This window comes from Tamandua tetradactyla, chromosome 21 (assembly GCF_023851605.1).
Source record: "Tamandua tetradactyla isolate mTamTet1 chromosome 21, mTamTet1.pri, whole genome shotgun sequence".
Taxonomy (NCBI): domain Eukaryota; kingdom Metazoa; phylum Chordata; class Mammalia; order Pilosa; family Myrmecophagidae; genus Tamandua; species Tamandua tetradactyla.
The window spans coordinates 27,598,853-27,622,151 of NC_135347.1; the positions used below are offsets into that span (position 1 = coordinate 27,598,853).

At 34.4% G+C, this 23,299-nt stretch overlaps 2 protein-coding genes across 21 annotated transcripts in view; one reads left to right on the forward strand and one right to left on the reverse strand.

The window, feature by feature from the left end:
- The window catches only part of PPIP5K2 (diphosphoinositol pentakisphosphate kinase 2), a 79,499-nt gene extending 66,634 nt beyond the window's left edge, over positions 1 to 12,865 (reverse strand). For 2 of the 3 annotated variants that reach the window (XM_077139046.1, XM_077139047.1), the window contains exons 1-6: positions 7,675 to 7,808; positions 7,230 to 7,425; positions 5,220 to 5,310; positions 3,890 to 3,975; positions 2,217 to 2,371; positions 938 to 1,039 (exon numbers count right to left, since the gene is read on the reverse strand). In XM_077139046.1, the coding sequence (XP_076995161.1) occupies positions 938 to 1,039; positions 2,217 to 2,371; positions 3,890 to 3,975; positions 5,220 to 5,310; positions 7,230 to 7,425; positions 7,675 to 7,788 (744 nt within the window). In that variant the 5' untranslated portion in view covers positions 7,789 to 7,808. Of the gene's footprint in view, positions 1 to 937; positions 1,040 to 2,216; positions 2,372 to 3,889; positions 3,976 to 5,219; positions 5,311 to 7,229; positions 7,426 to 7,674; positions 8,006 to 12,453 lie in introns of those variants that run through there. The other variant, XM_077139045.1, reaches the window with a different exon arrangement.
- The window catches only part of GIN1 (gypsy retrotransposon integrase 1), a 44,855-nt gene continuing 34,329 nt past the window's right edge, over positions 12,774 to 23,299 (forward strand). For 5 of the 18 annotated variants that reach the window (XM_077139041.1, XM_077139043.1, XM_077139029.1 and 2 more), the window contains exon 1: positions 12,887 to 13,168. Coding sequence is in view for 1 of the 18 variants with exons in the window: in XM_077139023.1 (XP_076995138.1) it covers positions 13,211 to 13,259 (49 nt within the window). In the remaining 17 variants the exon portion in view is untranslated. The other 13 variants (XM_077139037.1, XM_077139024.1, XM_077139030.1 and 10 more) reach the window with 6 other exon arrangements.

Consider the following 23,299-nt stretch of genomic DNA (forward strand, 5'->3'; position numbering starts at 1 on the left):
AGAGGTTAAGTAATTGTGAAACTGTAAAGTGATGTTTCACTTTCTAAAGAAAACGATTGTGATAAGCAGTATGGGGTAATACGAGTATGCATATGATGTAATCCCCCTTTTCAAGCTGTTGTAGTTTAATAAAGAAGAGATATAAATAACTATACAACATTATAGACAATAACTGGCAAAAGAAAGATTAGGAAAAGGGAGTGGGGCATGAATCTCAAGGTAGTCTAAAGAGGGAAAGGCACTCCACAGCTAGCAGAGGTAATAAACACAAAGGACAGAAGCATGAAACAGCTTGATATCCAGGTAATCACAAGTAACTTGATATAGATTAGGCTGTAAGCAATGAGTTTTTAAGATAGACAAAGAATACACTGTGATATCTTGTATGCCAGGCTTACTTGGAAAATGACAGATATATTAGACATTTACAAGTATATTTTATTCTTTAATGCCCCTTTAAAGAATCATATATATGATTATATTACAAAGTTGACTTTAAAATATTTTGATAACTGTATTACAATGAAATTTGTCTCTTCTGTAACTCTGTTTTATTTTTAGAATTTAAGAACACTATTCTTAAAAAATAAAAAAATCCATATGCTTCGTGGTACAAAAAAAATATCAAATCAAAAAGAAAGTGGGGCTGCAAGGGTAATTCAGTAGAATTCTCGCCTGCCACATGGGAGACCTGGGTTTGATTCCCAGCCCATGCACTTCCCAAACAAATGAAAAACTAACAAAACAAAAAAACTCAGCAAATAGTGCTGTAATAAGAGGATACTTACATGGAAAAAGAATGAAGTGTGACCCCCACCATACAGCGCACACACAAAAAGAAAGCAATCCAGAACAGGAGTTAAAGGGCTACCTGTTTTTCTGAGATCTTTGGTAAATTTTAAGTATCAAATGACAATATACTTTCAATCATTCCTACCTTAACATCAGTACCATCTGTAGGCATAAACTCTTCATATATATATGAGCCTGTTTTTCGCACATTGCTTTCTGGGGAATATACACTACTTCTACTGCCAATCTGAAAACAAAAGACGTTCAAGTGTTAAAACCAAAATATTACCCATAGTTTTATAATGTAACCCTTCTATTGTCTCTATTTTCATCTTAGGTATCTTCAAATAAATTTTAAAACCACAAATATTTAACAATGTTTATTATTTACTTGGACTGTATTATTTTCTGCTGTAATGATAACTTACATGTAAATTAAATAGCACAAAAATACAATGAACACTGACATAGGTTTCTAAGATTCATTATATTGCTGCATGTAACTCTCATTTACTCATTTTTACTATTACAAAATTTTCACTGTGCGAACACCATAATTTACCCATTCTATCAATATATACTTAGATTGTTCCTCAAGTTTTAACTAGTACAACAATGTTGCTTTGAATATTCTTATGAATGTTCCAGTAGCTCCAGAGTGTTTTTAAGGTATATACACAAAAATTTAATTGCTAGGTGCTAGAATATGCTAATATTTAACTTACAAAAGAATCTTACCAGCAATGTATATCTGTTCTATACCTTTGTCTATCTATACCCTTGTCTATACGCGATATTGTCAGAATTCATAATATTTACCTCTATAATGGATACAAAATGGTATCTTATTGTGTTCTTAACTGGCTTTCCATAATTGCTAATAAGTTTATATGAGTTTAATTTTCATATATTGCTAAATTATGTTGCTAAGAGGCTATAATAATTTGTATTCCTCCCAAAAATGTTTGGGTTTGAGCCTGTTTCCCTACAACTTCAATCTTTTTGATCCTTGCCAATCTAAAAAGTAATACAACACTGTTTAATTCTGATTGCACAAAATTTAATTACAAATGCAATTCACATATGCAAAAGTTAGAGCTATTTATTATCTTTTCTGTGAACAGTCTGTTTTTGGATTTCATGTGTTTTCTGCCATTTTTCTAAAGACTACTGACTTTCTAATTTAATAAATGTAAGCTAGAAGGAAAATCAAGTGGCAGTCTCAATATTCGTATGTAGGAATTCTGTATAACAAGTAACTGAAATGACTCGTGTTTCTGCCAAAGTATATCAGTTTCATGAATTTCTCTCTAAATTTTTAAGAGTTCAGTATTTAATAAACTTTGCTAAATGCTTGCTTTCTTCATATAATTTATACAACAAATGTACCAAGAACAGTGTTTGCTAGAAAAACAAAGATTTACCTTTCTAAAGAGTCTTTGACTCCCACCACCTGCAGATGTTGGATAATAAATGTAAACATTGTGATCTTCTGCACTTACTGGCTTTTCTACAAAGGGTTTTTGGAAAACTTCCCCATTTACTTCCACGTGATCTTCTCCTTCAATCAGATTACATTCTATAAATCAAACATAATAGCAGGAAAAAAATTATTTTTATTTTTTTTTCTAGATAAGATAACTCCATTTTCTTATCTAGATACCATATTATTATTCAGGACTTTTGAACTAGGATAATGTACTTACTTGATTTTAATTTAAAATACTTACATAAACAATATATATTAACATTTATGATGTACATGGCATTAGGCAATGTGGCAGTTTAAAGCAATTATGTAACCCAGAAAAGTCATGTTCTTTTAATCCATTCCTGTGGGTACAATCTATTGTAGATGGGACCTTTCCATTAAGTTACTTTAAAATTGAGATGTGACCCCCCTCATTCAAGGGTGCATCTTAATCCTCCTACTGGAGTCTTTATAAAAGGATAAAAAACATAGAGAAGTTAAGAGATTAAAATGAAAAAAGAACCCAGAGAAGCTGAGAGGCAAAGCAACCTGAGGCTGAAATCAACGAAACCCAGGAGAAAAGGACCAGCAGACACCAGCCACATGTCTTCCCATGTGATAGAAGTGTCCCAGATGCCAGGAGTCTGTCTCCAGAGTCCAGGTATCATTCTGTTGATGCCTTGAGTTGGGACATTTTCACAGCCTAAGAACTGTAAATTGTAAGCTAATAAATCACCATTGCAAAGCCAGTCCATTTTTGATATATTGCATTATGTCAGCTTTACCAAATCCAAACAGCACTATGGTTCTTCAAAATCTTATTAACTTGCCCTTTTACCCTACCATGCCATAGAATTCAAAGTTAGAAAGAAAATGACACCTAAAGGAAATATGGAGAAGTAGTTCTATAATGTCAATATTTTCTGAAAAATGCATATGATCTTTTGTTTCACAGATACCACAACAATGAAATTATCTAAGCCAAAAAACAATCCAAATGCAAATTAAATAAGCAATCCAATGAGAAAGGTAATTCCTTACCTCCAGAACAATGAAAAAAGGTCCTGGTTTCAGATTAATAAATGCTACACCTGGTTTTTAATAAAATTTGCTTTATGGTAAATCAAAGTCATCAAAATTCCCAAAATAGTAAGCACTATCAGAATATTAAATCTTAACACAGATGAACATTAATTTGTCCTTTTAGAATAAATTATGCTTAAAATCAGATTACATGCTATGTTTCAGATAACCAGGAAAAAGCAAAGGGTGCTTAAAATATTAATAACAGTAATATTTCAAAAAATTTCTACTCATCAAAAATTCTAATACTTAATTCAATAGTCATAGATGAAATACTTGCTTATCCACAGCTAAAAATGTAATTAAAAATTTTTAGTTTATAATTCTGAGATATGTCCAATGTAGAACAAAGAGTAGAATAGATAACTTCTAAATTATTATTAGCCTTATAATTCATAGTGATATATTTTAATTTAATGCTTATTTATTTGGATCATTAAACAAAATTTAACAGAATGCTACGAATTCTTTAAATTCATTCCACTTAATTATTATGCATGCCAAGAGGCAGAAGGCAATTTGCTTAAAATCTCTTACTCTTACCTTTGGGATTATTTGGGTCACGATTCAAGATTGCATAACGAGGAAGCAAAATACCTTCAGCTTGAAGAATACTATACACTTCTCTCCTAAAGAAAAAGGAAAATATCTTTACTGTTTTACACTTCTATTTCACAGTAAGTATATTATTGCACTGTTCTTAAAGTACACTATTATTCAACTACCAGAAAGGGCATATGTGTTGAGCCTTTTCACTTTTTAAGTAAACAAATATATATTTAAATTTTTGAAATATGTATCCCAAGAAAATATTCAGCAATGAGAACAAAAATTTACACAAAAAGAATACTTTTTGAAGCATATTAAAATACTAATTTTAAAAATCAGGGCTGTAATATTATAAATAGTTAAATAAAGCTGATATTATCTCAATGATAGAATTTTACCTATTCATTAAAAACTTTATACTTAAATAATATTTAATGACATGGGGAAATATTCACAGTGTTCTAAGAGAAAAGTGATCCTAGTTGTGTAAAATGTGAGTGTATTTATGTGTTGCTTTCTACAAGAAAAATTATGGGAAATATAATTGTAGGATTACATGGCTTTCTTTATGTTTTTATTTTTCTAAACTTCTTAAAAAGAATGTGCATATTAAATATATTTATGATATATAAAAACATGCATTCATATATAAACTAGGGGAAATGTTTACCAATTTTAGATATTAGTTGTGTTACCATCTAAAGAATAGAAAAAACAAAAATAGAAATGCATAAACATAACAGGGTCTTAAATTCTATAAAGCATTTTCAGGTATACAATCTCATATTGTAATGCTAACAAAAGAAAATAGAATGCTGGTGAAATTAAGAGAGTAGCCAGAGTGAAACACCAATTAAAATAAATATAAATACATTCACATTTTATAATTTCTCCTGGAAACGCCTGCTTTACGCCTATTAAACGAATGCTAAAAAACATAGTAAAATATTTTCAAAATGGTTATACTTAATCATTTAAAAAAATCCAGTTATAATGAGTAGACCCCTAGTTTCATTATCAGTCACATGACCCAAAAAATGTCCATAATTTTCAGTGTTTTAGTAAGCTTTAGAAATTAAACAAACCTGATTTAAGTACTTATTGTTCTACTTAGGGAACTACTTGTGACTTTGAGAAAATTAACTGATCTCCCCAATTCCCAAATTTCCTCATACGTAAAAATGGGTGAAAATACCTATTTCTGAATATTATTTTGAGGGTACAATGAATTAATGTATGTGAAAACATCTGATGTCATATCAACTTAAGGTACTAAATAAATGTCACTTTTCCTTCCCTCAATTCAGCCAATTCCACCACTCACCTATCTTGAATGAGATACTGCATATTCAAATCATTGATTACAAAAGGATTCCTGAGTTTTGCATAGGCAACTGCTTTGTCCAGTGGAAATCCTAAAAACACACATTATTAACATATTCTGTGCAATCTCAAGGTGTTGACATCTATACCTTATTTCACTATACATAGAACTGCCTTCTGTAACAAGTATGGAATAACAAAAACACGAACTTCATTCAACTTGTACATTAAACAAATCTTGACTTTTTGTACAAGTTAATTTGATTGACAGGGCACAGTGAGCCGTGGTTATATAACCATATTTAGACCAGACATGCTAGTCAATGACTGATTACTCAGTCATCTGATAGATGATAAAATTACCTTATATATAATGACAAATCTAAATATAAATAACAAAGTATATCACAGTCACCTGATGATTGTATTTTTATTATATACACAACTCCTCCTCTTCTCACTTAGAAATTGTGATGCTATACATATAAATTAGTAAATAACTGAAAAAACTTATGTATCTTTAAAAATAGCAGCTAAAATAATTCATACACAACGGATTTGCTCAAAACATAAAATGTATGAGCAGAAGCCCGTTGCTATACCAGAAATTAACTCCCCCAAATTTTCAGATGTTGGTAAAAGTACTAATTACAAGAGAAACAAATCAAATGGCAGATATGGCAAGTAGAGCCCTGCCCCCCCCCAAAAAAACTAAAAGATCTCAACAATTGCAATTCATTCTCTGTATTGACAGCAGAAGTCTCTAGTTTTATCCATCAATATACATTATTATAGGATTAAAGAGCATAAACCTAGATTCAAATCCTGACTCCATATTTCACTAGTTACATGATCTTGAGCGAATTTATTTAATACCTCTTAACCCCTGATTCCTGACAGTAAGTGGGTATTAAACCAGTCTAACCCAGTAATTCTTGAGGGATTAAATGAAATGTATACAAAAAGCAGTAAGCACAGTACCTGGTATAGTAAGCACTCAATAAATGTGACTTTAAATCACAAATTTTTCCACGAAAATCTTAAAGGGTAAACTTAAGCAAGCATGCATAACTTTAGGGTTTAAATATAGCATACCACAGAATACTTGTGAAGACCCTATATTTTGTAACACTACCAGAATAGATGGGAGAGAAAAGAGATATTTAAAGTAGTCTAAAATTTAAATAAAATTGAAAAAAAAAAAGCTATGGTAAGTTAAACAAGATTTATTCTTAAATTCCTCTTAGATTATAAAGTTTAAATACACTAAGAAGCACTTGGTTACAAACAAGTTACAAATCTCTCAATTTTATAAGGATTCTCAGAAGAACTCATCATTTATTTTAGAGCTGTCCCAATGCCTATGAGTTGCAGCTTTCTAACAGAATTCTGCAAATAGGAAACATCCACATGGTTGGTCCCCTGCTTTTCTGTTAAAGAGGAACATTTTCCTTACCAAGACAGTATATGGAATATAACTTTAAACCAGGCATAGTTTAAATAGGGCCTAGTTTTTTGTAGGCAAATAGCTTTGGCAGGAAGAACTATGTGGTTCTAAGGGAAGAATATGTCACCCTCAAGGATAACCATATTTTAAGGTTCTCCTAAAAGGGACATTAGTTTTTTAAAAAGTCAGGGCCTGAGCTTCTTCTGAAATGACAGTGCAACATGATGACAACTCCATGCAGTCAATAAAAATCAGGTTTTAGAGAATGATATGGAAAAAAAAAAAAAACTCTTGAAACAAAAGTGAAAAAAGCTAAATGTAAAATTATATATATATTATATATATAGTATAATATATACTATAGCATTGAATTCAAAAGACATACAAAGAAAAAAGAAGGCTGGAAAGAAATATATCAAAACGTTAATATAATTTGTCAGAGTGGTATTATGGGTGATGTTCATTTTACTTTTGCTTTTGTTTTTGGTTTCCAATTTTCTACAACTAATATGTATTACTTTTATAATAAGAAAAGAAAAAAGGGTCTCCTCTTTTCTTTAGTACCTTTAGAATGGAATGAAATAAGACAATCACACAAAGGCCAGTTTTCCACTGGTTCATTCAAAATAACATCCTCTTCAAATACTACTACTGTGATATATTTAAATAAGGAGATCCGTTCAAGAATTTCCTTCATTGGTTTGGATTTGGATTTCTTTGCCATGGAACATATTCCAACCACAATCTGCCTTTCTGGTGGCTAAAAACAGAAAGGAAACAAAAAATCAGGTTGACAATAAAAATTTCAAGGTACAGCTATCTTAAATCTGTATATTCTGATGCACCACAGGTTCAATAATATCACACATGAACCAAATGTTTTTGCAGTCTAAAACATTCCTAACAAATTTGTATGTGAAAAAGTGTTATCAATTTAAGATAATTGTATTAATTCACATTAACAGCGACTAATAAAAAACTATCAATCTTTGCTCATCAAACAACTTACAGAGTCGTCCTCGTCATCATCATCGTCATCTGCATGGTGGAAGAAATGTCGATAATTTCCAGGACTTATTTCTGTATCTTCAGGCCCAACAAAGAATCTAGGGGCTTCACTCATTTTTATTTCATTTGATATAATTAAAATGATCTATTCTAAAACGGCTTCTAAGTAAATGTTATCAGAAGAAAGCATTCTTCTTATAGCTGGTTGACACATAGGTCTGTTGCAGCTGGTTTCTGCTTATACAAATCACTTGAAATTATGATGACAGTTAGTTGGCAAATGTTCTTTTGTTCTCAGATATCAATGCTTCATGTTGATATTTAAGTTGTTGCTGCAGTTTAAAAAACAGACAGTGAGGCTATTGCTTTCCCAAGTCGACACATTAATGCTTTTACCTAAATGCAATGAAAAAATTAATTTTGGATCATATACTTCAAAAATACTCATGCTAAAATAACTTCAAATGACACTTTAAAACCAGAACCAATAAGTTGATGCATAACTTCACAATGAAAATTCTTTTTCTTTTATAAACTTTTAAAATTAAAGGTATTTTTGGTAATTACATATTAGCAATCTGACAAACATGCAAAATAAAGAGAATACACACTAAATCTGCCAAGTCCAAAAATATCTGAAAAATTAGGAGAAAATCATTCGAATTATAAGTTACTTTTAAAAAGCTTATTCCCTCATCATAGCATCTTATAATATTTGAATTGAATGGGAAAGGACAGATTAAATGTAATGAGGATTTAGAAACCACTGACAATTGAATATCAATCCAAAATTATCTTGACAATTTTGAAAAGCCCTCGAATTATAAAAGTTCCGTTTGCAAATGGGTTTTTCCAAGAGCATAACCATTCTGCACTCTGGCTTCATAAATAAATCATTTATAAATTACTCTGATCTTTTAGAAGTCAAAAACTCTTCAGCAAATCTAACAAAATCTGTGGATTCTCCCCCCCCCCAGAAAAAACACAGACACACACACACACATGCACTAAATTCTGCAAGCACTTTTATGTGATTCACTGACATTCAAAGTATTCCACATAACCAGGTACTTATGAACATTAGTTTAAGAATTACCATACAACAGTGATATAAGCTTACCAAAGCTGTTTATATATACTTGCTCCTTCGACATATTAAAACTAATTCTCTAACAAGATGGAAATTGCATATTTACTGCTTCCTTTGATTACTGGTAATACAAGAAATTGAAGATGTTATTAAAATGAAGCCAAACTGGATTAGAGAAGGCCTTCCAACTAATATGACTGGTATCCTTTTTGTAAGCAGAAGTAATTTGTGCAGTTGGTGGGAGACAGAGACAGACAACTGATGAAGGCAGAGATTGAGTAATGCCACAAACCCAAGAACTTCACAGATTGCCAGCCACCACAAGAACACTAGAATTCAGGGGAAGCATGGCCCTGCCAAAACCTTGATTCAGAAGCCTAGGGGGGGCCACGGTGGCTCAGCAGGCAAGAACGCTCACCTGGAATGCCAGAGGACCTGGGTTCGATTCCCGGTGCCTGCCCATGTATAAAAACAAACAAACAAACAAAAAGAAGTCTATCCTACCAAACTCTGAAACAATTCCTGCTGTTTAAGCCAACTAGTCTGCGGTACTTTATTATAGCAGTCCTGGCAAGCTAAGACAGTATCAAAAACTTGGTTAGCAAAGAACAAACAGAATTCAATTTAGAACGTACCAGGAGAGCAGCTAGTACTTTGTGATTTAACAATTATTTGGACAGCAATCCTAGGATTAGGTATATTTTGCTCATTTTATAAATGCTTGATGTAATATCCTTAAGAAGTGCTGAATGATTTGTTAGGTAGAAATGCAAAACATAACCCCAAAAGTCCTATTCCTAAAATCCTAATCCCAGTTTAATTGTTGACTCCCTATGAAACATTAAAGCTAGTTTACCCAGGCAATCTTCAGTTTATCTATCTTTAAAATTATAATTACCTTGTTCATAGTGTTATGAAATTTAAAACAATTTGTGAATAAAGAAAGTAGACATAATTTACTTTATAATTTCATGCCTTTCATCCTAATTCCCTTTTGTACTGTTCTATATTTTAAGGTATTTGCTGAAAAAGAACAAAAGAAAGTTTTGAATTGCTGTACCATTCTATTGCCAGGCCTGGTTGGTGCCTTCTCGGTGTTAACCTAGTTTATTTAATGTTTCTCTTTCTGCTTGTGCAAGTAGTTGGACCTTGCTCTCAACTAATTAATGAGCCACCCAGACGTCCCTGAAATGCTTCCTCATGGCTAAAATAGTGTCTGATACTCCCAGCACTAAAGCAAATTCAAAAGTTGAGTGTGGCACTTGTGTTGAAGAATCATACTGTTGTTTTCTCATGGTTGTCTTTCAGTCTGGAATATTACTTTTTTTTGCTTCCAAATAAAATCTGTGGCGGGGAGAAACTGAAGCTAAAGGAAAAAGCTTGTCAGGTATTTTTAAAGAAATCCACTTTGTCAGTGTTTTCCTTAAATGGGCATTTCTGAACCAAAGTGGAAAAGTAAATTTCAAAATAGAAATTCATATATCTCATGTGGTTTCATGTGTTTGCATAGTGCTTGAAGCACACAGACATATGTCCATCACATGTCTTTATAAATGAGGTCTTGAAGCAAGTAATTTGACTATAACCACACAGCTAGTAAGTTTGACAAATAGAACTCTAACTCACGTCTGTTCAAACTAAAGGTCACCATGCTTTCTCAAGAGCAAAAATCAGGACTTCATAAATTTTTATTACCGCATTGCAAATGGTTAATAAATCCTTGGAAAACTAAAGATATGGAATAAATCTTTTTTTTCTTTTAAATCCACTCTGCCCCTCCAAGTGGTACATATATTGTGGTACAAAATGAAATCTAATGAACACTGTAAGAGATCCAGGACATTCTAAATAGTTTGCTATTTCACTTGAACCCCTGTCACCTGAACCAAAACAAGTTTATATATATAGCATTTCTACATTATTTAGCATGTTTATCAAACTACATCTCAGGTATGAATTTTAAAACATATAACTGGCTGTTCTTTAAGATATACTATTCAAATATCAGAGCTGAAAATGTCTTATTTTAAAAATTTCTTCTAAAGCAGTGGTTCCCAAATGAATTCTAATATATCAGAATCATCTGGGGCACTTATGATTCCCAAATGAATTCTAATATATCAGAATCATCTGGGGCTCCTGGGCCAAATTTTCTGAATCAGCATTTAACTAGAGAATCTATGCATTTTGTTAGCTGTTGTTAAAATTAAGGCAAAGATTTTTGACTTAAACTTGGTTAGCAAAGAATAAATACCAACAATTCTATTTAGAATGTACCTATTTTCCATCTAGTGAAGGCACAGAAACTCCTCTTTGCCACTGCTGCTACTGCAGACTTCTCACCACATCTTTTCCAGTCTTACCACACTGCTTGAGACTAGCCTGACCACTATACTACCTGGGATGAACAGTCATCTCCTTCATACTTTTACTTCATACCTTCTCCATGGCCAAAGCTACCTAGTTCTTAAAATGTCACCTTGGATTATCCACCAGTCAATTCCACTTGCTATTCAGAGTCCCCCTTTCCAAGCCTTCATTGTAGTCCTTTCCTCAGGTTCCCTTAAGAGCCCAATTATGAATTGGCATGACAACACTGAAGTCTTAATTTCTCCAGGATCATGTCTGTCTTTTGTCAAACTCATAAGTAGGCACAGAACTCCTTTTTAGTGAATGAATACGTGCAATCGCTGAAAATGTTATGAAGAAATTGGAACTGAAGAAGCATAATAGTGGTATAAAAAATACAAGTTAAGGAGTAAAACATCCGATTTCTAACACAGTTTAAATCGTTTATTAGTAGAATAACCTAGGATGAGTTTCTTAATCTCTCTAAACTTCAGCTCTACTTTCATAAAATGGGGATAATATTCTATTATACCTCATGGAATTGAGAGGAGTGAGAAAATACGTAAAGCACGTGGCACACGTAAGGACTCAGGTATCCGTAGCTATAGTTATTTTAACTGCGCAAAACAAAAATTGGATATTTCACTGAAGAATTTTCAATAGCAAACAAAACCTTGCCCTGGTGTAAAGCAAGGACTCTAGGTGCTAAGGTCAGCTGAGCTTTGTACTTCCATCAGCTAAGACTTCCAACAAGATGAAGCAAAATAACCCTCAGGACTTCGAGGGTTGCAAATTCCCAGACAGCCCAGAACCTGGTGAATGAGAGCCAATGGTCACTACCTTCGACTCTCCTACGGACCAGGGGCGACAGTGATCTATAGCCTCCATCCTTACGAGGGGTAGCTACGTCGCTTTTTTGTTCTTTTTAAGTGGGACTGGAAGCGGCGACAAGCGGAGGGATGAAGACTAAAAAATTACAATAGTCGTCCCACAACAGTCCCCAGCTGGAGGCTGCCTAGTTCGGCGTTGTAAGTTGGCAGCCTGAAGTGCCAGTTCCATAGTTAAGCCTTCTAGCTGAGTTGAAAGCTTTGGTGTCTCAAACCCAATAAATAAGAAAGGAACACAATAACGAGAAGGGAAGGGAGGAGCAATGGAAATCAAGACGCGAAAGGGATCCTCGGGGTCATACTGTCACTCCTCCATGCCCAAGCTGCAATTCGGTCTCGCACAAGCCCTGCGATGAAGCGCGCGTCCTGGCTCCGCAGAGCGCAGGTGGAGACAAAACAACTGCCTACCAGCCGCAGCAACCTTAGGTTTCCCCTCCGAACGCGGGGCCCTCACCTGCCACGGCTGCGGTCATCCCGCGAGCTGCTCGAGATGACCGAGCCCATTCAGGTCTCGGTTTTCCCCTTAATCCCAGGAGTGTGAGAAGTAAAAGATGTTCATCAAGACACCCCAAGTGTTGGTGCGGACGAGGGTCTGTCTTCTCCCTTCAGTGGCAGTTGAAAGACACATGCAAGTATCTAAAAGCACTACTTCACCGCATGAATCCCGGCCACGCCTCTTCCCCGCCAGCCTCGGGTCTCACTCAGAAACATCACCGGGCTGAACGATTTCCGGCGGGAGCACAACCTTCTAGACCGAGGCTCCGCAGTCCCTATAGGCACGCCCCCCTCAACGACACGGGTAGTTCCGCTTCCGGCAGCACCAGATAAGTCGCTAGAGGAAGCTTAAATCCTGTCGTTTGCGTTTAGGACCATCTCGGTGAGTGGTCGTTCTGGTGTGCTTTGTCATACCTACTGACTTTCAACGTGAGACGTGACTTGATAATTTCAAAACCATTCTCTTCGACTGCCCTAAATTTAATTGACGCTGTGGACATTGCGCAGGCGCTCTTGGGACAGGAGAGCTATGAGCGTTGCGAAGTCCTGCGCGAGCTCAGCAGCCAAGGGGCGAGTTCTATTGCCGGGCCTGGGAGGTGCTTTCTTGGTGTTAGCCGAGTTTACTTAACGTTTCTCTTCCTGCTTGTGCAACGAGTGGTTGGATCTCGCTCTCGGTTAGTTCATGAGCCACCGAAGCGATCCTGAAACGCTTCCTCATGGCTGAAATAGTGTCTGATACTCTCAGCGCCAAAGCGAATTTCAAAAGTTGAGTGCGGCACTTGTGTTAAAGAATTACTCTTTTGTTTTCTCATAATTGTCATTTAGTCTGGAATATTAGTTTTTTGCTTCCGAATGAAACTGAAGCTAAAGGGAGAAGCTTGTCATGTATTTCTAAAGAAATCCACTTTGTCAGTGTTTTTCTTAAATGGGCGTTTCTGAGCCAAGGTGGAAAAGTGTTTTTCAACATGGAAATTCATGTGTCTCATGTGTTTGCATAACGGCAGATGAAGCCATTTTTTGTTAAACGAATTTATATGCTGAAGTGAGGCAGATTATAGAAAAGGGTCTGTATATTAGAGTCCCCAGTGTTTGACATTACATAAAATTGTGCCCTTTCATTTTTTAAAAATTAAAGTCGAATAATTTAAAAGTCAGAATTTTGACCCAAGTTAACGTGCTTATTGAAATAGTACTGGTTTAGAGTTTTAAGTGGGAAAACGTTTATTTCCGTAATTTTTTAAAAGGCTTAAATTGGTATCCTTAATAGTTGTAGGCTTGGTGAAACAGTCAAATCCTAATTTTATTTAAAATGATGCCTAACTGCCTTACTTTGTTGCACACACGGATAAAATTACTAAAGTTATTAAGCAGTATGCCTTTATGCAGGTGTTTGTTGATTTTATGTTGTACAAGAAATATGTGGTGTAAACACCTCAATAAATGTTACCCTGGCATTTCTCTTCCAAAACCAGAAGGTATAATCAGCTGTCTTCTTTGCCTTTTCTTATTTTAGGCATTTTGATACATGGTAAATTCTCTTAACAGAAAATTCTTGAAAATATGAACATGTATGTCCAAAGGCTGCCTAAAATAATCTTCATTTATCCAACTCAATTTATTCAACTCAAACCACTATCTCCGAAGTGGTAACTTTGCCTAATAATCTTTAGCTCTAGAAAGATTGTATTTATCTTTGTTCTGAATTTTATAGCTTAAATTCTGAATGTCAGCAGCTAAAAGCCATTTTCTCATGTTAACTACACACATGAACATTTTCTAGGGACCAGCTGTGAATACACTTTAAAAAGAAAAGAACTTTTAGTTCTTTAAGCTATTCCTGTGCCTAAAAAGCAGATACTAAGAGCAGCAGCAGCCTTTTAAACCATCTACCTAAAAGACCAGGAATTTTGTGAACCTGATTTTTCTTTCTGATGCATTTTATGTTTCTATTACTTATCTCTCTAGGGCCAGAAGCTTGTGAATTGTACTCAGCTGTAAACTCATTATAAGGTATACAAATCTTGAGTCTTCCAGGTTTCCATGTTAGTAGTAAAACAATATAAATAAAAATTGCTACAAAGCTTTAGTAATGAAAGAAAAGAGATTTTAAAAATATTTTTCCTTGTAGATAAAAGATTTTGAGAAAAGGATCTCTCTTACTTTGAACAGCCTTTCCAAATCTATTATCTCATTGATTCTCATAACTGATAAAGGAAAACTAGATATTATGTCCTTTTTTCAAATATAGACACTGAGGACTTAAGTAAGCCTAATGCCTGAAATTCTGATTCCTAAAGTTCATAGCTTCGTAAATGCACCCTAATTCCAAAACTATATATATATACAAGTGAAATAATGTTTTTTGATGTGAAATATAAATTATCTTTGGAACATTTATTTTGTAATTCAGTGCCAGCTTTTCTGTCAGGAAATACAAGTAACTCATTATTCTCTCACAAATAGTTGAATGTCCACTGTGTACAAAACACTATATTAAACAAGGTAAACACACAGAAATGAGACTTTTCCATTCCTTAATTGTAAGCAAAATTATTTACTATAAAACCACTTCACAAGTTGTCTTAGCAGAGAGGCCTGACCAAGTATTAAGAAAGCTGTATCAGGGGAGGAAAAACCAAAATGAAACTTGAGGCAAGACAGAGCAAGGCACATGCAATCATTGTGTGGCCGAGTAAATTGGATAAGCGCTCTGTGATTCTATTTTCTTGCCCGTGAAATGGATGTACTTAATGTGTACTCTGTAGGGTGGTTGTGAGGAGGTCTGTAGGGAGGTTGTAAAGTACTGTATAAATGTTTTTGCAGTTATTTTTAAAAATTGTTTTGAAAGCCAAATTACATAACTGTGGGGATTTTCTGTTAATGTTACTTTTTTGGTTACTAAGACAGCGTGGTAAAATTTACTTAGAGTAAAATTCAGACATTTCAGGGTATACCAGAAGGAATTTTGACAAATGTATATAAGTGCATTATAACCACTACAATCAAGATACAGACTATTTACACCACCTAAAAATGTTCCCTCGAGCCCGATTGTAGTAAAAACCCCTCCCCTCATCTCCAGACTTAGTCAGTGACTAATCTGACACTGTTTCTGGACCCTGTATTTTTTGGCTTTTCCAGTTGTCGTATAAATAGAATCACACAGCATGTAGCTTTTAGGTCTGATTTCTTTCATATGGCTTAAGGATTTTGAGACATCCATTTGTTGAGTGTATTCGTACTTTGTTCCATACCAGTACTGAACAGGAGATTCACACTAAATCTGTCACACTTCATCTGTTCACCAGATGATGCGCATTTGTATCGTTTTTACGTTTTGTCTGTCATGTATAAAGCTTCTAGAAACATTCACATTCAAGTTTTTGTGCAGGTATATATTTTCATTTCTTTGGAATTAAGATCTAGGAGTAGGATTGCCAGGCCATAAATAAGTTTATGTTTAATTTTGTAAGAAATTGCCAAATTGTTTTCCAACCTGTTTACACCATTTTGTGTTCTCCACATCCTTTGTATATCCTTGGTGATACCTGGTATTGTCGGGTATAGTTTTGTCTTGTTTTTGTTTTTTGCCATTCTAATGGGTTTGTAATAGTATCACTGTGATGTTGAGCATTTTTTTGTGTGTTTATTTGCAAATGCTGTATCTTCCTTGGTGTACAAATTTTTTGCCTATTTTTAAAATTGGGGTGTTTGTTTTCTTATTATTGAATTTTGAGGGTTCTTTATGAATTTTAGATACAAGTTCTTTATTATATATGTGTGCTGCAAATATTTTTTTCTCAGTCTGTGATGTCTCTTTTCATTTTCTTACCTTTAAAAGAGCAGAAGTTTTATTTATTTATTTTCTTTTATGGAAGGGGCTTTTTATTTCCTGTCTAGGAAATCCTGGCCTAACCTGACCTCACAAAAATTTTGTCTTTCTTGTCTTCTGGAAGTTTTATTGTTTTAGGTTTTACATTTAGGTCTTTGATCCATTGTCAATTAATTTTTTACTTATGCTGCAAGGTTTAGGTTGAGGTTCATCTTTTTGCATATGGATGTTCACTTGTTCCGACATCAGTTGTTGAAAAAAGTATCCTTTCTCCATTGAATTACCTTGCCCTCTTTGTCGTGAATCAACTTTTTATATTTGTGTCATTCTATTTCTGTTCTATAGATCTAAGGTTCTCTTAATTACTTCTGACATTATAGAAAGTGTTTCTCCCTAAGCCAGAACTCTAGAAGTGATTTCAGACTTCTCATTCACTCCATATCTCTAGTCAGTTGCAGTTTAAAATTTATCTGTCTGTTTCTACTGACACTGTTTTGACTGGGAATTTCATCATTTCTTGCCTTAATTATATAGTAGTCCTCTAGCTGATCTATACTGACCCTCCCACATTTCTACCTTAACCTCTTTTCCATATTACTGCAGAATGAACTTTTTGAAATAGAAATCTAACTTTAAAACTCTTGTTTGTTCTTCACATTACCCCAGGTGAGGGTGGTCAAAAAAGGCATACTGTTGGAAAATAGCACCTAATGTGAGTTTTGAAAAATTGAATGGGGTTTGAGGAGTTAGAGATGAGGTCTATTCCAGGCAAAAATATCAATGAAAAGGTATGAGCCCACTGCATGGAATACTTGAAGAACTATGGTGATTTTTTTGTGTGTGTGAAACTAGAGCTTAGGGTTTGAAATGGCTTGCCAAGATTAAGCATGTAAGCAAGAGGTTAGAAAAGACCACCTTTTCAGAAACCTTGTGTATATTGTCTGAAGAGTTTAAATATCATCAGGAAGGCAAAGGTTGCAAGTTCGATGAGTGTCATGATAAGGTTTGTGTATTAGGATGACCTCTATAGCAATAGTAAGGAGAGAGACTATATTAGTGATAGGGGAGGCAAGATCAGATATGAGTTAGAACTAAGGCAGTGGCATTGAAATGAATTTCAAATTTCTACCTCATCCAAGATACTTTACTCTTCTTCATAAATAAATCTAGATCTTTTTTACAGCATTCTTTGCATACTTTTGTCAAAATGCCATTCTGTACTGTGTAAATGCCGGTTTACTTGTCTGTCCCTGTCATTTGACCATAAGTTCCTTGAGGTCAGGAATTTCATCTTGTTTAACTTTTTATTCCCATCACCTAGTACCTATAAAGGCGTGGTAAATGAATGAACAAATAAATGAAAGATTATGTGGATGGATGGGCAAACAACTAACTATACAAGAAGCTAAGACATGGAAAGTTCCACAGTAGGCTACAGGGGGAATTCAAAAGAAGTAGAGATCATTTACAACTCAGAGTTCATGGAATGCTTTCTTCATTGAGGAGATAGGACTTGATCTTGAAGGAAGGATAAGACTTGACTGGGTAGAACTTGAAAAATAGGCATTCAAAGGGAAAAATGATGATGTAAACTGAGGTCCAGAGAATAGAAGGGATGTGACCAGAATTATATAAAGGAGACTATTGAGAGAAGCCGTAAGGCTTATGTGTTCTGCCAGGTTGTAGAGGCCAATCTACAGTAGAGGCATTAGTCTATTGGCAGTTCCCAGGAGTCTCATATGTCTTGTGGTAGTTTGGAGCTGTGTGTACCCCAGAAAAGGCCATGTTCTTTTAATCCATTCCTATTGGTGCAGACCTGTTGTGGGTGGAACCTTTTGGTTAGATTATTTCAATTCAGATGTAACCAAGCCCATTCAAGGTAGGTCTTAATCTTTTTACTGAAGTCCTTTATGAGATGATAAAGGACACAGAAAAAGCCCAGCGAGTACAGAGAGAAACACCCAGAGAAGTTTGAAGAAAAAATGTCCCCAGAGGAGGTGAGAGGGGAAGGCACTGAAACCAGAAGTTTAAAGCAATGAAACCCAGGAGAGAAAGACAGCAAATGCTGGCCATATGCCTTCCCATGTAACAGAGGTGTCCTGGATATCAGTGGCCTTTCTTCACAGAAGGCATTGTCCTGTTGATGCCTTGATTTAGACATTTCCATAGCTTTAGAACTGTAAATTTGTAAGCTAATAAATCCCCATTGTAAAGGCCAACCCATTTCTGGTATTGCATTTTGGCAGCTTTAGAAAACCAAAACATATCTATTCTGTCAAGTAAATCATTTGGAATATAAAAATATGCTAGAGGAGAGTGATAGTCTAAATAAGTTTCAAGGTGACTGCATGTTCTTCTGTTCTTTAGTGAGCCAAGAAAACTAACAAACTTCTCAAAATAAGATGAGAATAGCACACTTGTGAAAGGGTATTATAGATTCAGTTCTGTCCCCCAAAAAGACATGTTCAAGTCCTTCCCCCTAGTCCTATGAATGTGAACTTATTTGAAAATAGGGTCTTTGAAGATATAATTAGTAAAGGTGAGACCAAATTGAATGAGTGCCTTTAATGCATTATGACTGGTGTCCTTGTAAGAAGAGTAAATTTGGACTTGGAGACAGACACAAGAAAGAAGTTGGCCATGTGATGACGTAGGTATCATTGTTTGAGAGTAGTGTTGAGTATTTTTTTTTTCTTTATTAGAGAAGTTGTGGGTTTGGACAAAAAAAGATATAATACTTTCAAATATTAAATAGCAAAACAGCAGAAGAAAGTCCTGTATTATCGGCAGAAGAAAGTACTGTATTATCAGTAAATGAATTAAACTCTCCTGTCAAAAGGCAGTGATTGGCAGAAGAGATTAAAGAAATCATGACCTGACTATAAGCTGTTTGCAAGAAAAGGCAGTGATTGGCAGAAGAGATTAAAGAAATCATGACCTGACTATAAGCTGTTTGCAAGAGACTCACCTTAAATTGAAAGATACAGGTAACTTGAAAGTGAAAAAATGCAAGTTTTTATTACTACATGCAAGTAATAATCAAAAAAGAGCTACACTATTATCACATAAAATAAACTTTAAGTAAAAACAGTTTCAAGGAACAAAGACAGGATTATATTGATAAAGGAGACAAATCAACAAGAAGTTGTAGGTATTATAAATATATATACACCTAACATCAGAACCCCAAAATATATGAAGCAAATACAGTTTTGAAGGGAGAAATTGATGGTTCTATATTAATAGTGGGAGATTTTAATACACTATTTTCAATGATGATTAGAACATCCAGTCAGAAGATCAATAAGGAACTACACAACTTGAATGAAACCATAAACCAAGAGACCATATAGAATAATTCACCCAACAGAAAAAGAATACACATTCTTCTTTAGTGTATATAGCTCATTCTCTAAGAGAAACCATATGTTGGGACAAAAAACAAATCTCAATAGCATTGAAATCATGAAATGTATTTTCTCTTACCACAACTAAATGAAGCTAGAAATCAATAACAGGAGGAAGAAATGGGGAATTCACAAATACATGGAAATTAACATGCCCTTAAATATAAATGGGTTAAAGAGGAAATCACAAGCAAAGTAAGGAAATATCTTGAGGTGAATGAAAATGAAAATACAACATATTAAAACATACGGGATGCAAGGAAGACAGTGCTGAGAGAAACATTTATAGCTCTAGAAGTTTACATTAAAAAGAAGACCAAGTCAGAGAGCTAACATCAAAACAAAGAACTAGAAAAAGAAGGGTAAACAAAACCCTAAGTGAGTAGAAGAAAAGGAAATAACAAACAGTGCAGATAAATAAGATAGAGAACTAAAAACAGAATCAATAAAACCAAAATTAGGTTATTTGAAAATATTAATAAAATTGCCAAACTTTTAGCAAGGCTGACAAAGAAAAAAGAAAGGTCCAGATAACAAAAATCAGAAATGAAAAGGGTGATCACTACTGATCCTGCTGAAGTAAAAAAGGCCTACAAGAGGATTTAAACAACTGACTACCAAGTAATTATATGAAAACAATTTCTTGAAATTATGGACAAATTCTTAGAAACAAAGTACCTACACTGACTCAAGAAGAAATAGAAGATCTCAACAAACCAATTACTAGTAAAGAGATTGACACAGTGATGAAAAACCTCCCAATAAAGAAAAGCCCAGGCCAGAGCAATTAGACAAGAAAAAGAAATACAAGGCATCAAAATTGGAAAGGAAGAAGTAAAACTATCACTGTTTGCAGACGATATGATACTATACGTAGAAAACCCAGAAAAATCCACAACAAAATTACTAGAGCTAATAAATGAGTACAGCAAAGTAGCAGGCTACAAGATCAACATTCAAAAATCTGTAGCTTTTCTATACACTAGTAATGAACAAGCTGAGGTGGAAATCAAGAAACGAAATCCCATTTACAATCGCAACTAAAAGAATGAAATACATAGGAATAAATTTAACCAAAGAGACAAAAAACCTATACAAAGAAAACTACAAAAAACTGCTAAAAGAAATCACAGAAGACCTAAATAGATGGAAGGGCATACCGTGTTCATGGATTGGAAGACTAAATATAATTAAGATGTCAATCCTACCTAAACTCATCTACAGATTCAATGCAATACCAATCAAAATCCCAACAACTTATTTTTCAGAAGTAGAAAAACCAATAAGCAAATTTATCTGGAAGGGCAGGTTGCCCCGAATTGCTAAAAACATCTTGAGGAAAAAAAACGAAGCTGGAGGTCTAGCGGTGCCGGACTTTAAGGCATATTATGAAGCCACAGTGGTCAAAACAGCATGGTATTGGCATAAAGATAGACATATCGACCAATGGAATCGAATAGAGTGCTCAGATATAGACCCTCTCATCTATGGACATTTGATCTTTGATAAGGCAGTCAAGCCAACTCACCTGGGACAGAACAGTCTCTTCAATAAATGGTGCCTAGAGAACTGGATATCCATAAGTAAAAGAATGAAAGAAGACCCGTATCTCACACCTTATACAAAAATTAACTCAAAATGGATCAAAGATCTAAACATTAGGTCTAAGACCATAAAACAGTTAGAGGAAAATGTTGGGAGATATCTTATGGATCTTACAACTGGAGGCGGTTTTATGGACCTTAAACCTAAAGCAAGAGCACTGAAGAAAGAAATAAATAAATGGGAGCTCCTCAAAATTAAACACTTTTGTGCATCAAAGAACTTCATCAAGAAAGTAGAAAGACAGCCTACACAATGGGAGATAATATTTGGAAATGACATATCAGATAAAGGTCTAGTATCCAGAATTTATAAAGAGATTGTTCAACTCAACAACAAAAAGACAGCCAACCCAATTACAAAATGGGAAAAAGACTTGAATAGACACCTACCAGAAGAGGAAATACGGATGGCCAAGAGGCACATGAAGAGATGCTCAATGTCCCTGGCCATTAGAGAAATGCAAATCAAAACCACAATGAGATATCATCTCACACCCACCAGAATGGCCATTATCAACAAAACAGAAAATGACAAGTGCTGGAGAGGATGCGGAGAAAGAGCACACTTATCCACTGTTGGTGGGAATGTCAAAGGGTGCAACCACTGTGGAAGGCAGTTTGGCGGTTCCTCAAAAAGCTGAATATAGAATTGCCATACGACCCAGCAATACCATTGCTAGGTATGTACTCAAAGGACTTAAGGGCAAAGACACAAACGGACATTTGCACACCAATGTTTATAGCAGCGTTATTTACAATTGCAAAGAGATGGAAACAGCCAAAATCTCCATCAACAGAAGAATGGCTAAACAAACTGTGGTATATACATACGATGGAATATTATGCAGCTTTAAGACAAGATAAACTTATGAACCATGTAATAACATGGATGGACCTAGAGAACATTATGCTGAGTGAGTCCAGCCAAAAACTAAAGGACAAATACTGTATGGTCCCACTGATGTGAACGGACATTCGAGAATAAATTTGGAATATGTCATTGATAACAGAGTCCAGCAGGAGTTAGAAACAGGGTAAGACAATGGGTAATTGAAGCTGAAGGGATACAGACTGTGCAACAGGACTAGATACAAAAACTCAAAAATGGACAGCACAATAATACCTAATTGTAAAGTAATCATGTTAAAACACTGTATGAAGCTGCATCTGAGCTATAGGGGTTTTTTTGTTTTTGTTTGCTTGTTTGTTTGTTTGTTGTTGTTTTTTTACTATTATTACTACTTTTATTTCTTTTCTCTATATTAACATTTTATATCTTTTTCTGTTGTGTTGCTAGTTCCTCTAAACCGATGCAAATGTACTAAGAAACGATGATCACGCATCTATGTGATGATGTTAAGAATTACTGAGTGCATATGTAGAACGGTATGATTTCTAAATGTTGTGTTAATTTCTTTTTTTTTTCTTTCCGTTAATAAAAAAATAAAATAAAAATAAAAAAAAATAAAAAAAAAAAGAAAAGCCCAGGAACAGATGGCTTTACACGGGACTTCTACCAAACATTCCAAGAAAACTTAACTCGAATTCTAGTCAAACTGTTCAAAAACATTGATGAGGGAACACTCTGATATGTTTTATGAGACCAACATCACCCTCACAGCAAAGGCAGGTAAAGATACCACACAAAAAAAGAAAGCTATCTCTTATGAATACAGATACAAAAATCCTTGACAGAATGCAACAGCATATTTAAAGAATTATACACCATGATCACTTGGGATTTATCTCTAGTGTGCAAGGATGGTTCAACATCAGAAAATCAATGTAAAACATCAGTATAACAAAGGAAAAAAAAACACATGATCATCTCAATTGATGTAGAAGGTATTTTTGACAAAATCCAGTATCCCTTCTTGATAAAAATATAGAACACTAGGAATAATATGAAATTTCGTCAGTATGATAAAGGACATATATGAGAAGCTTATAGTTAACACCACT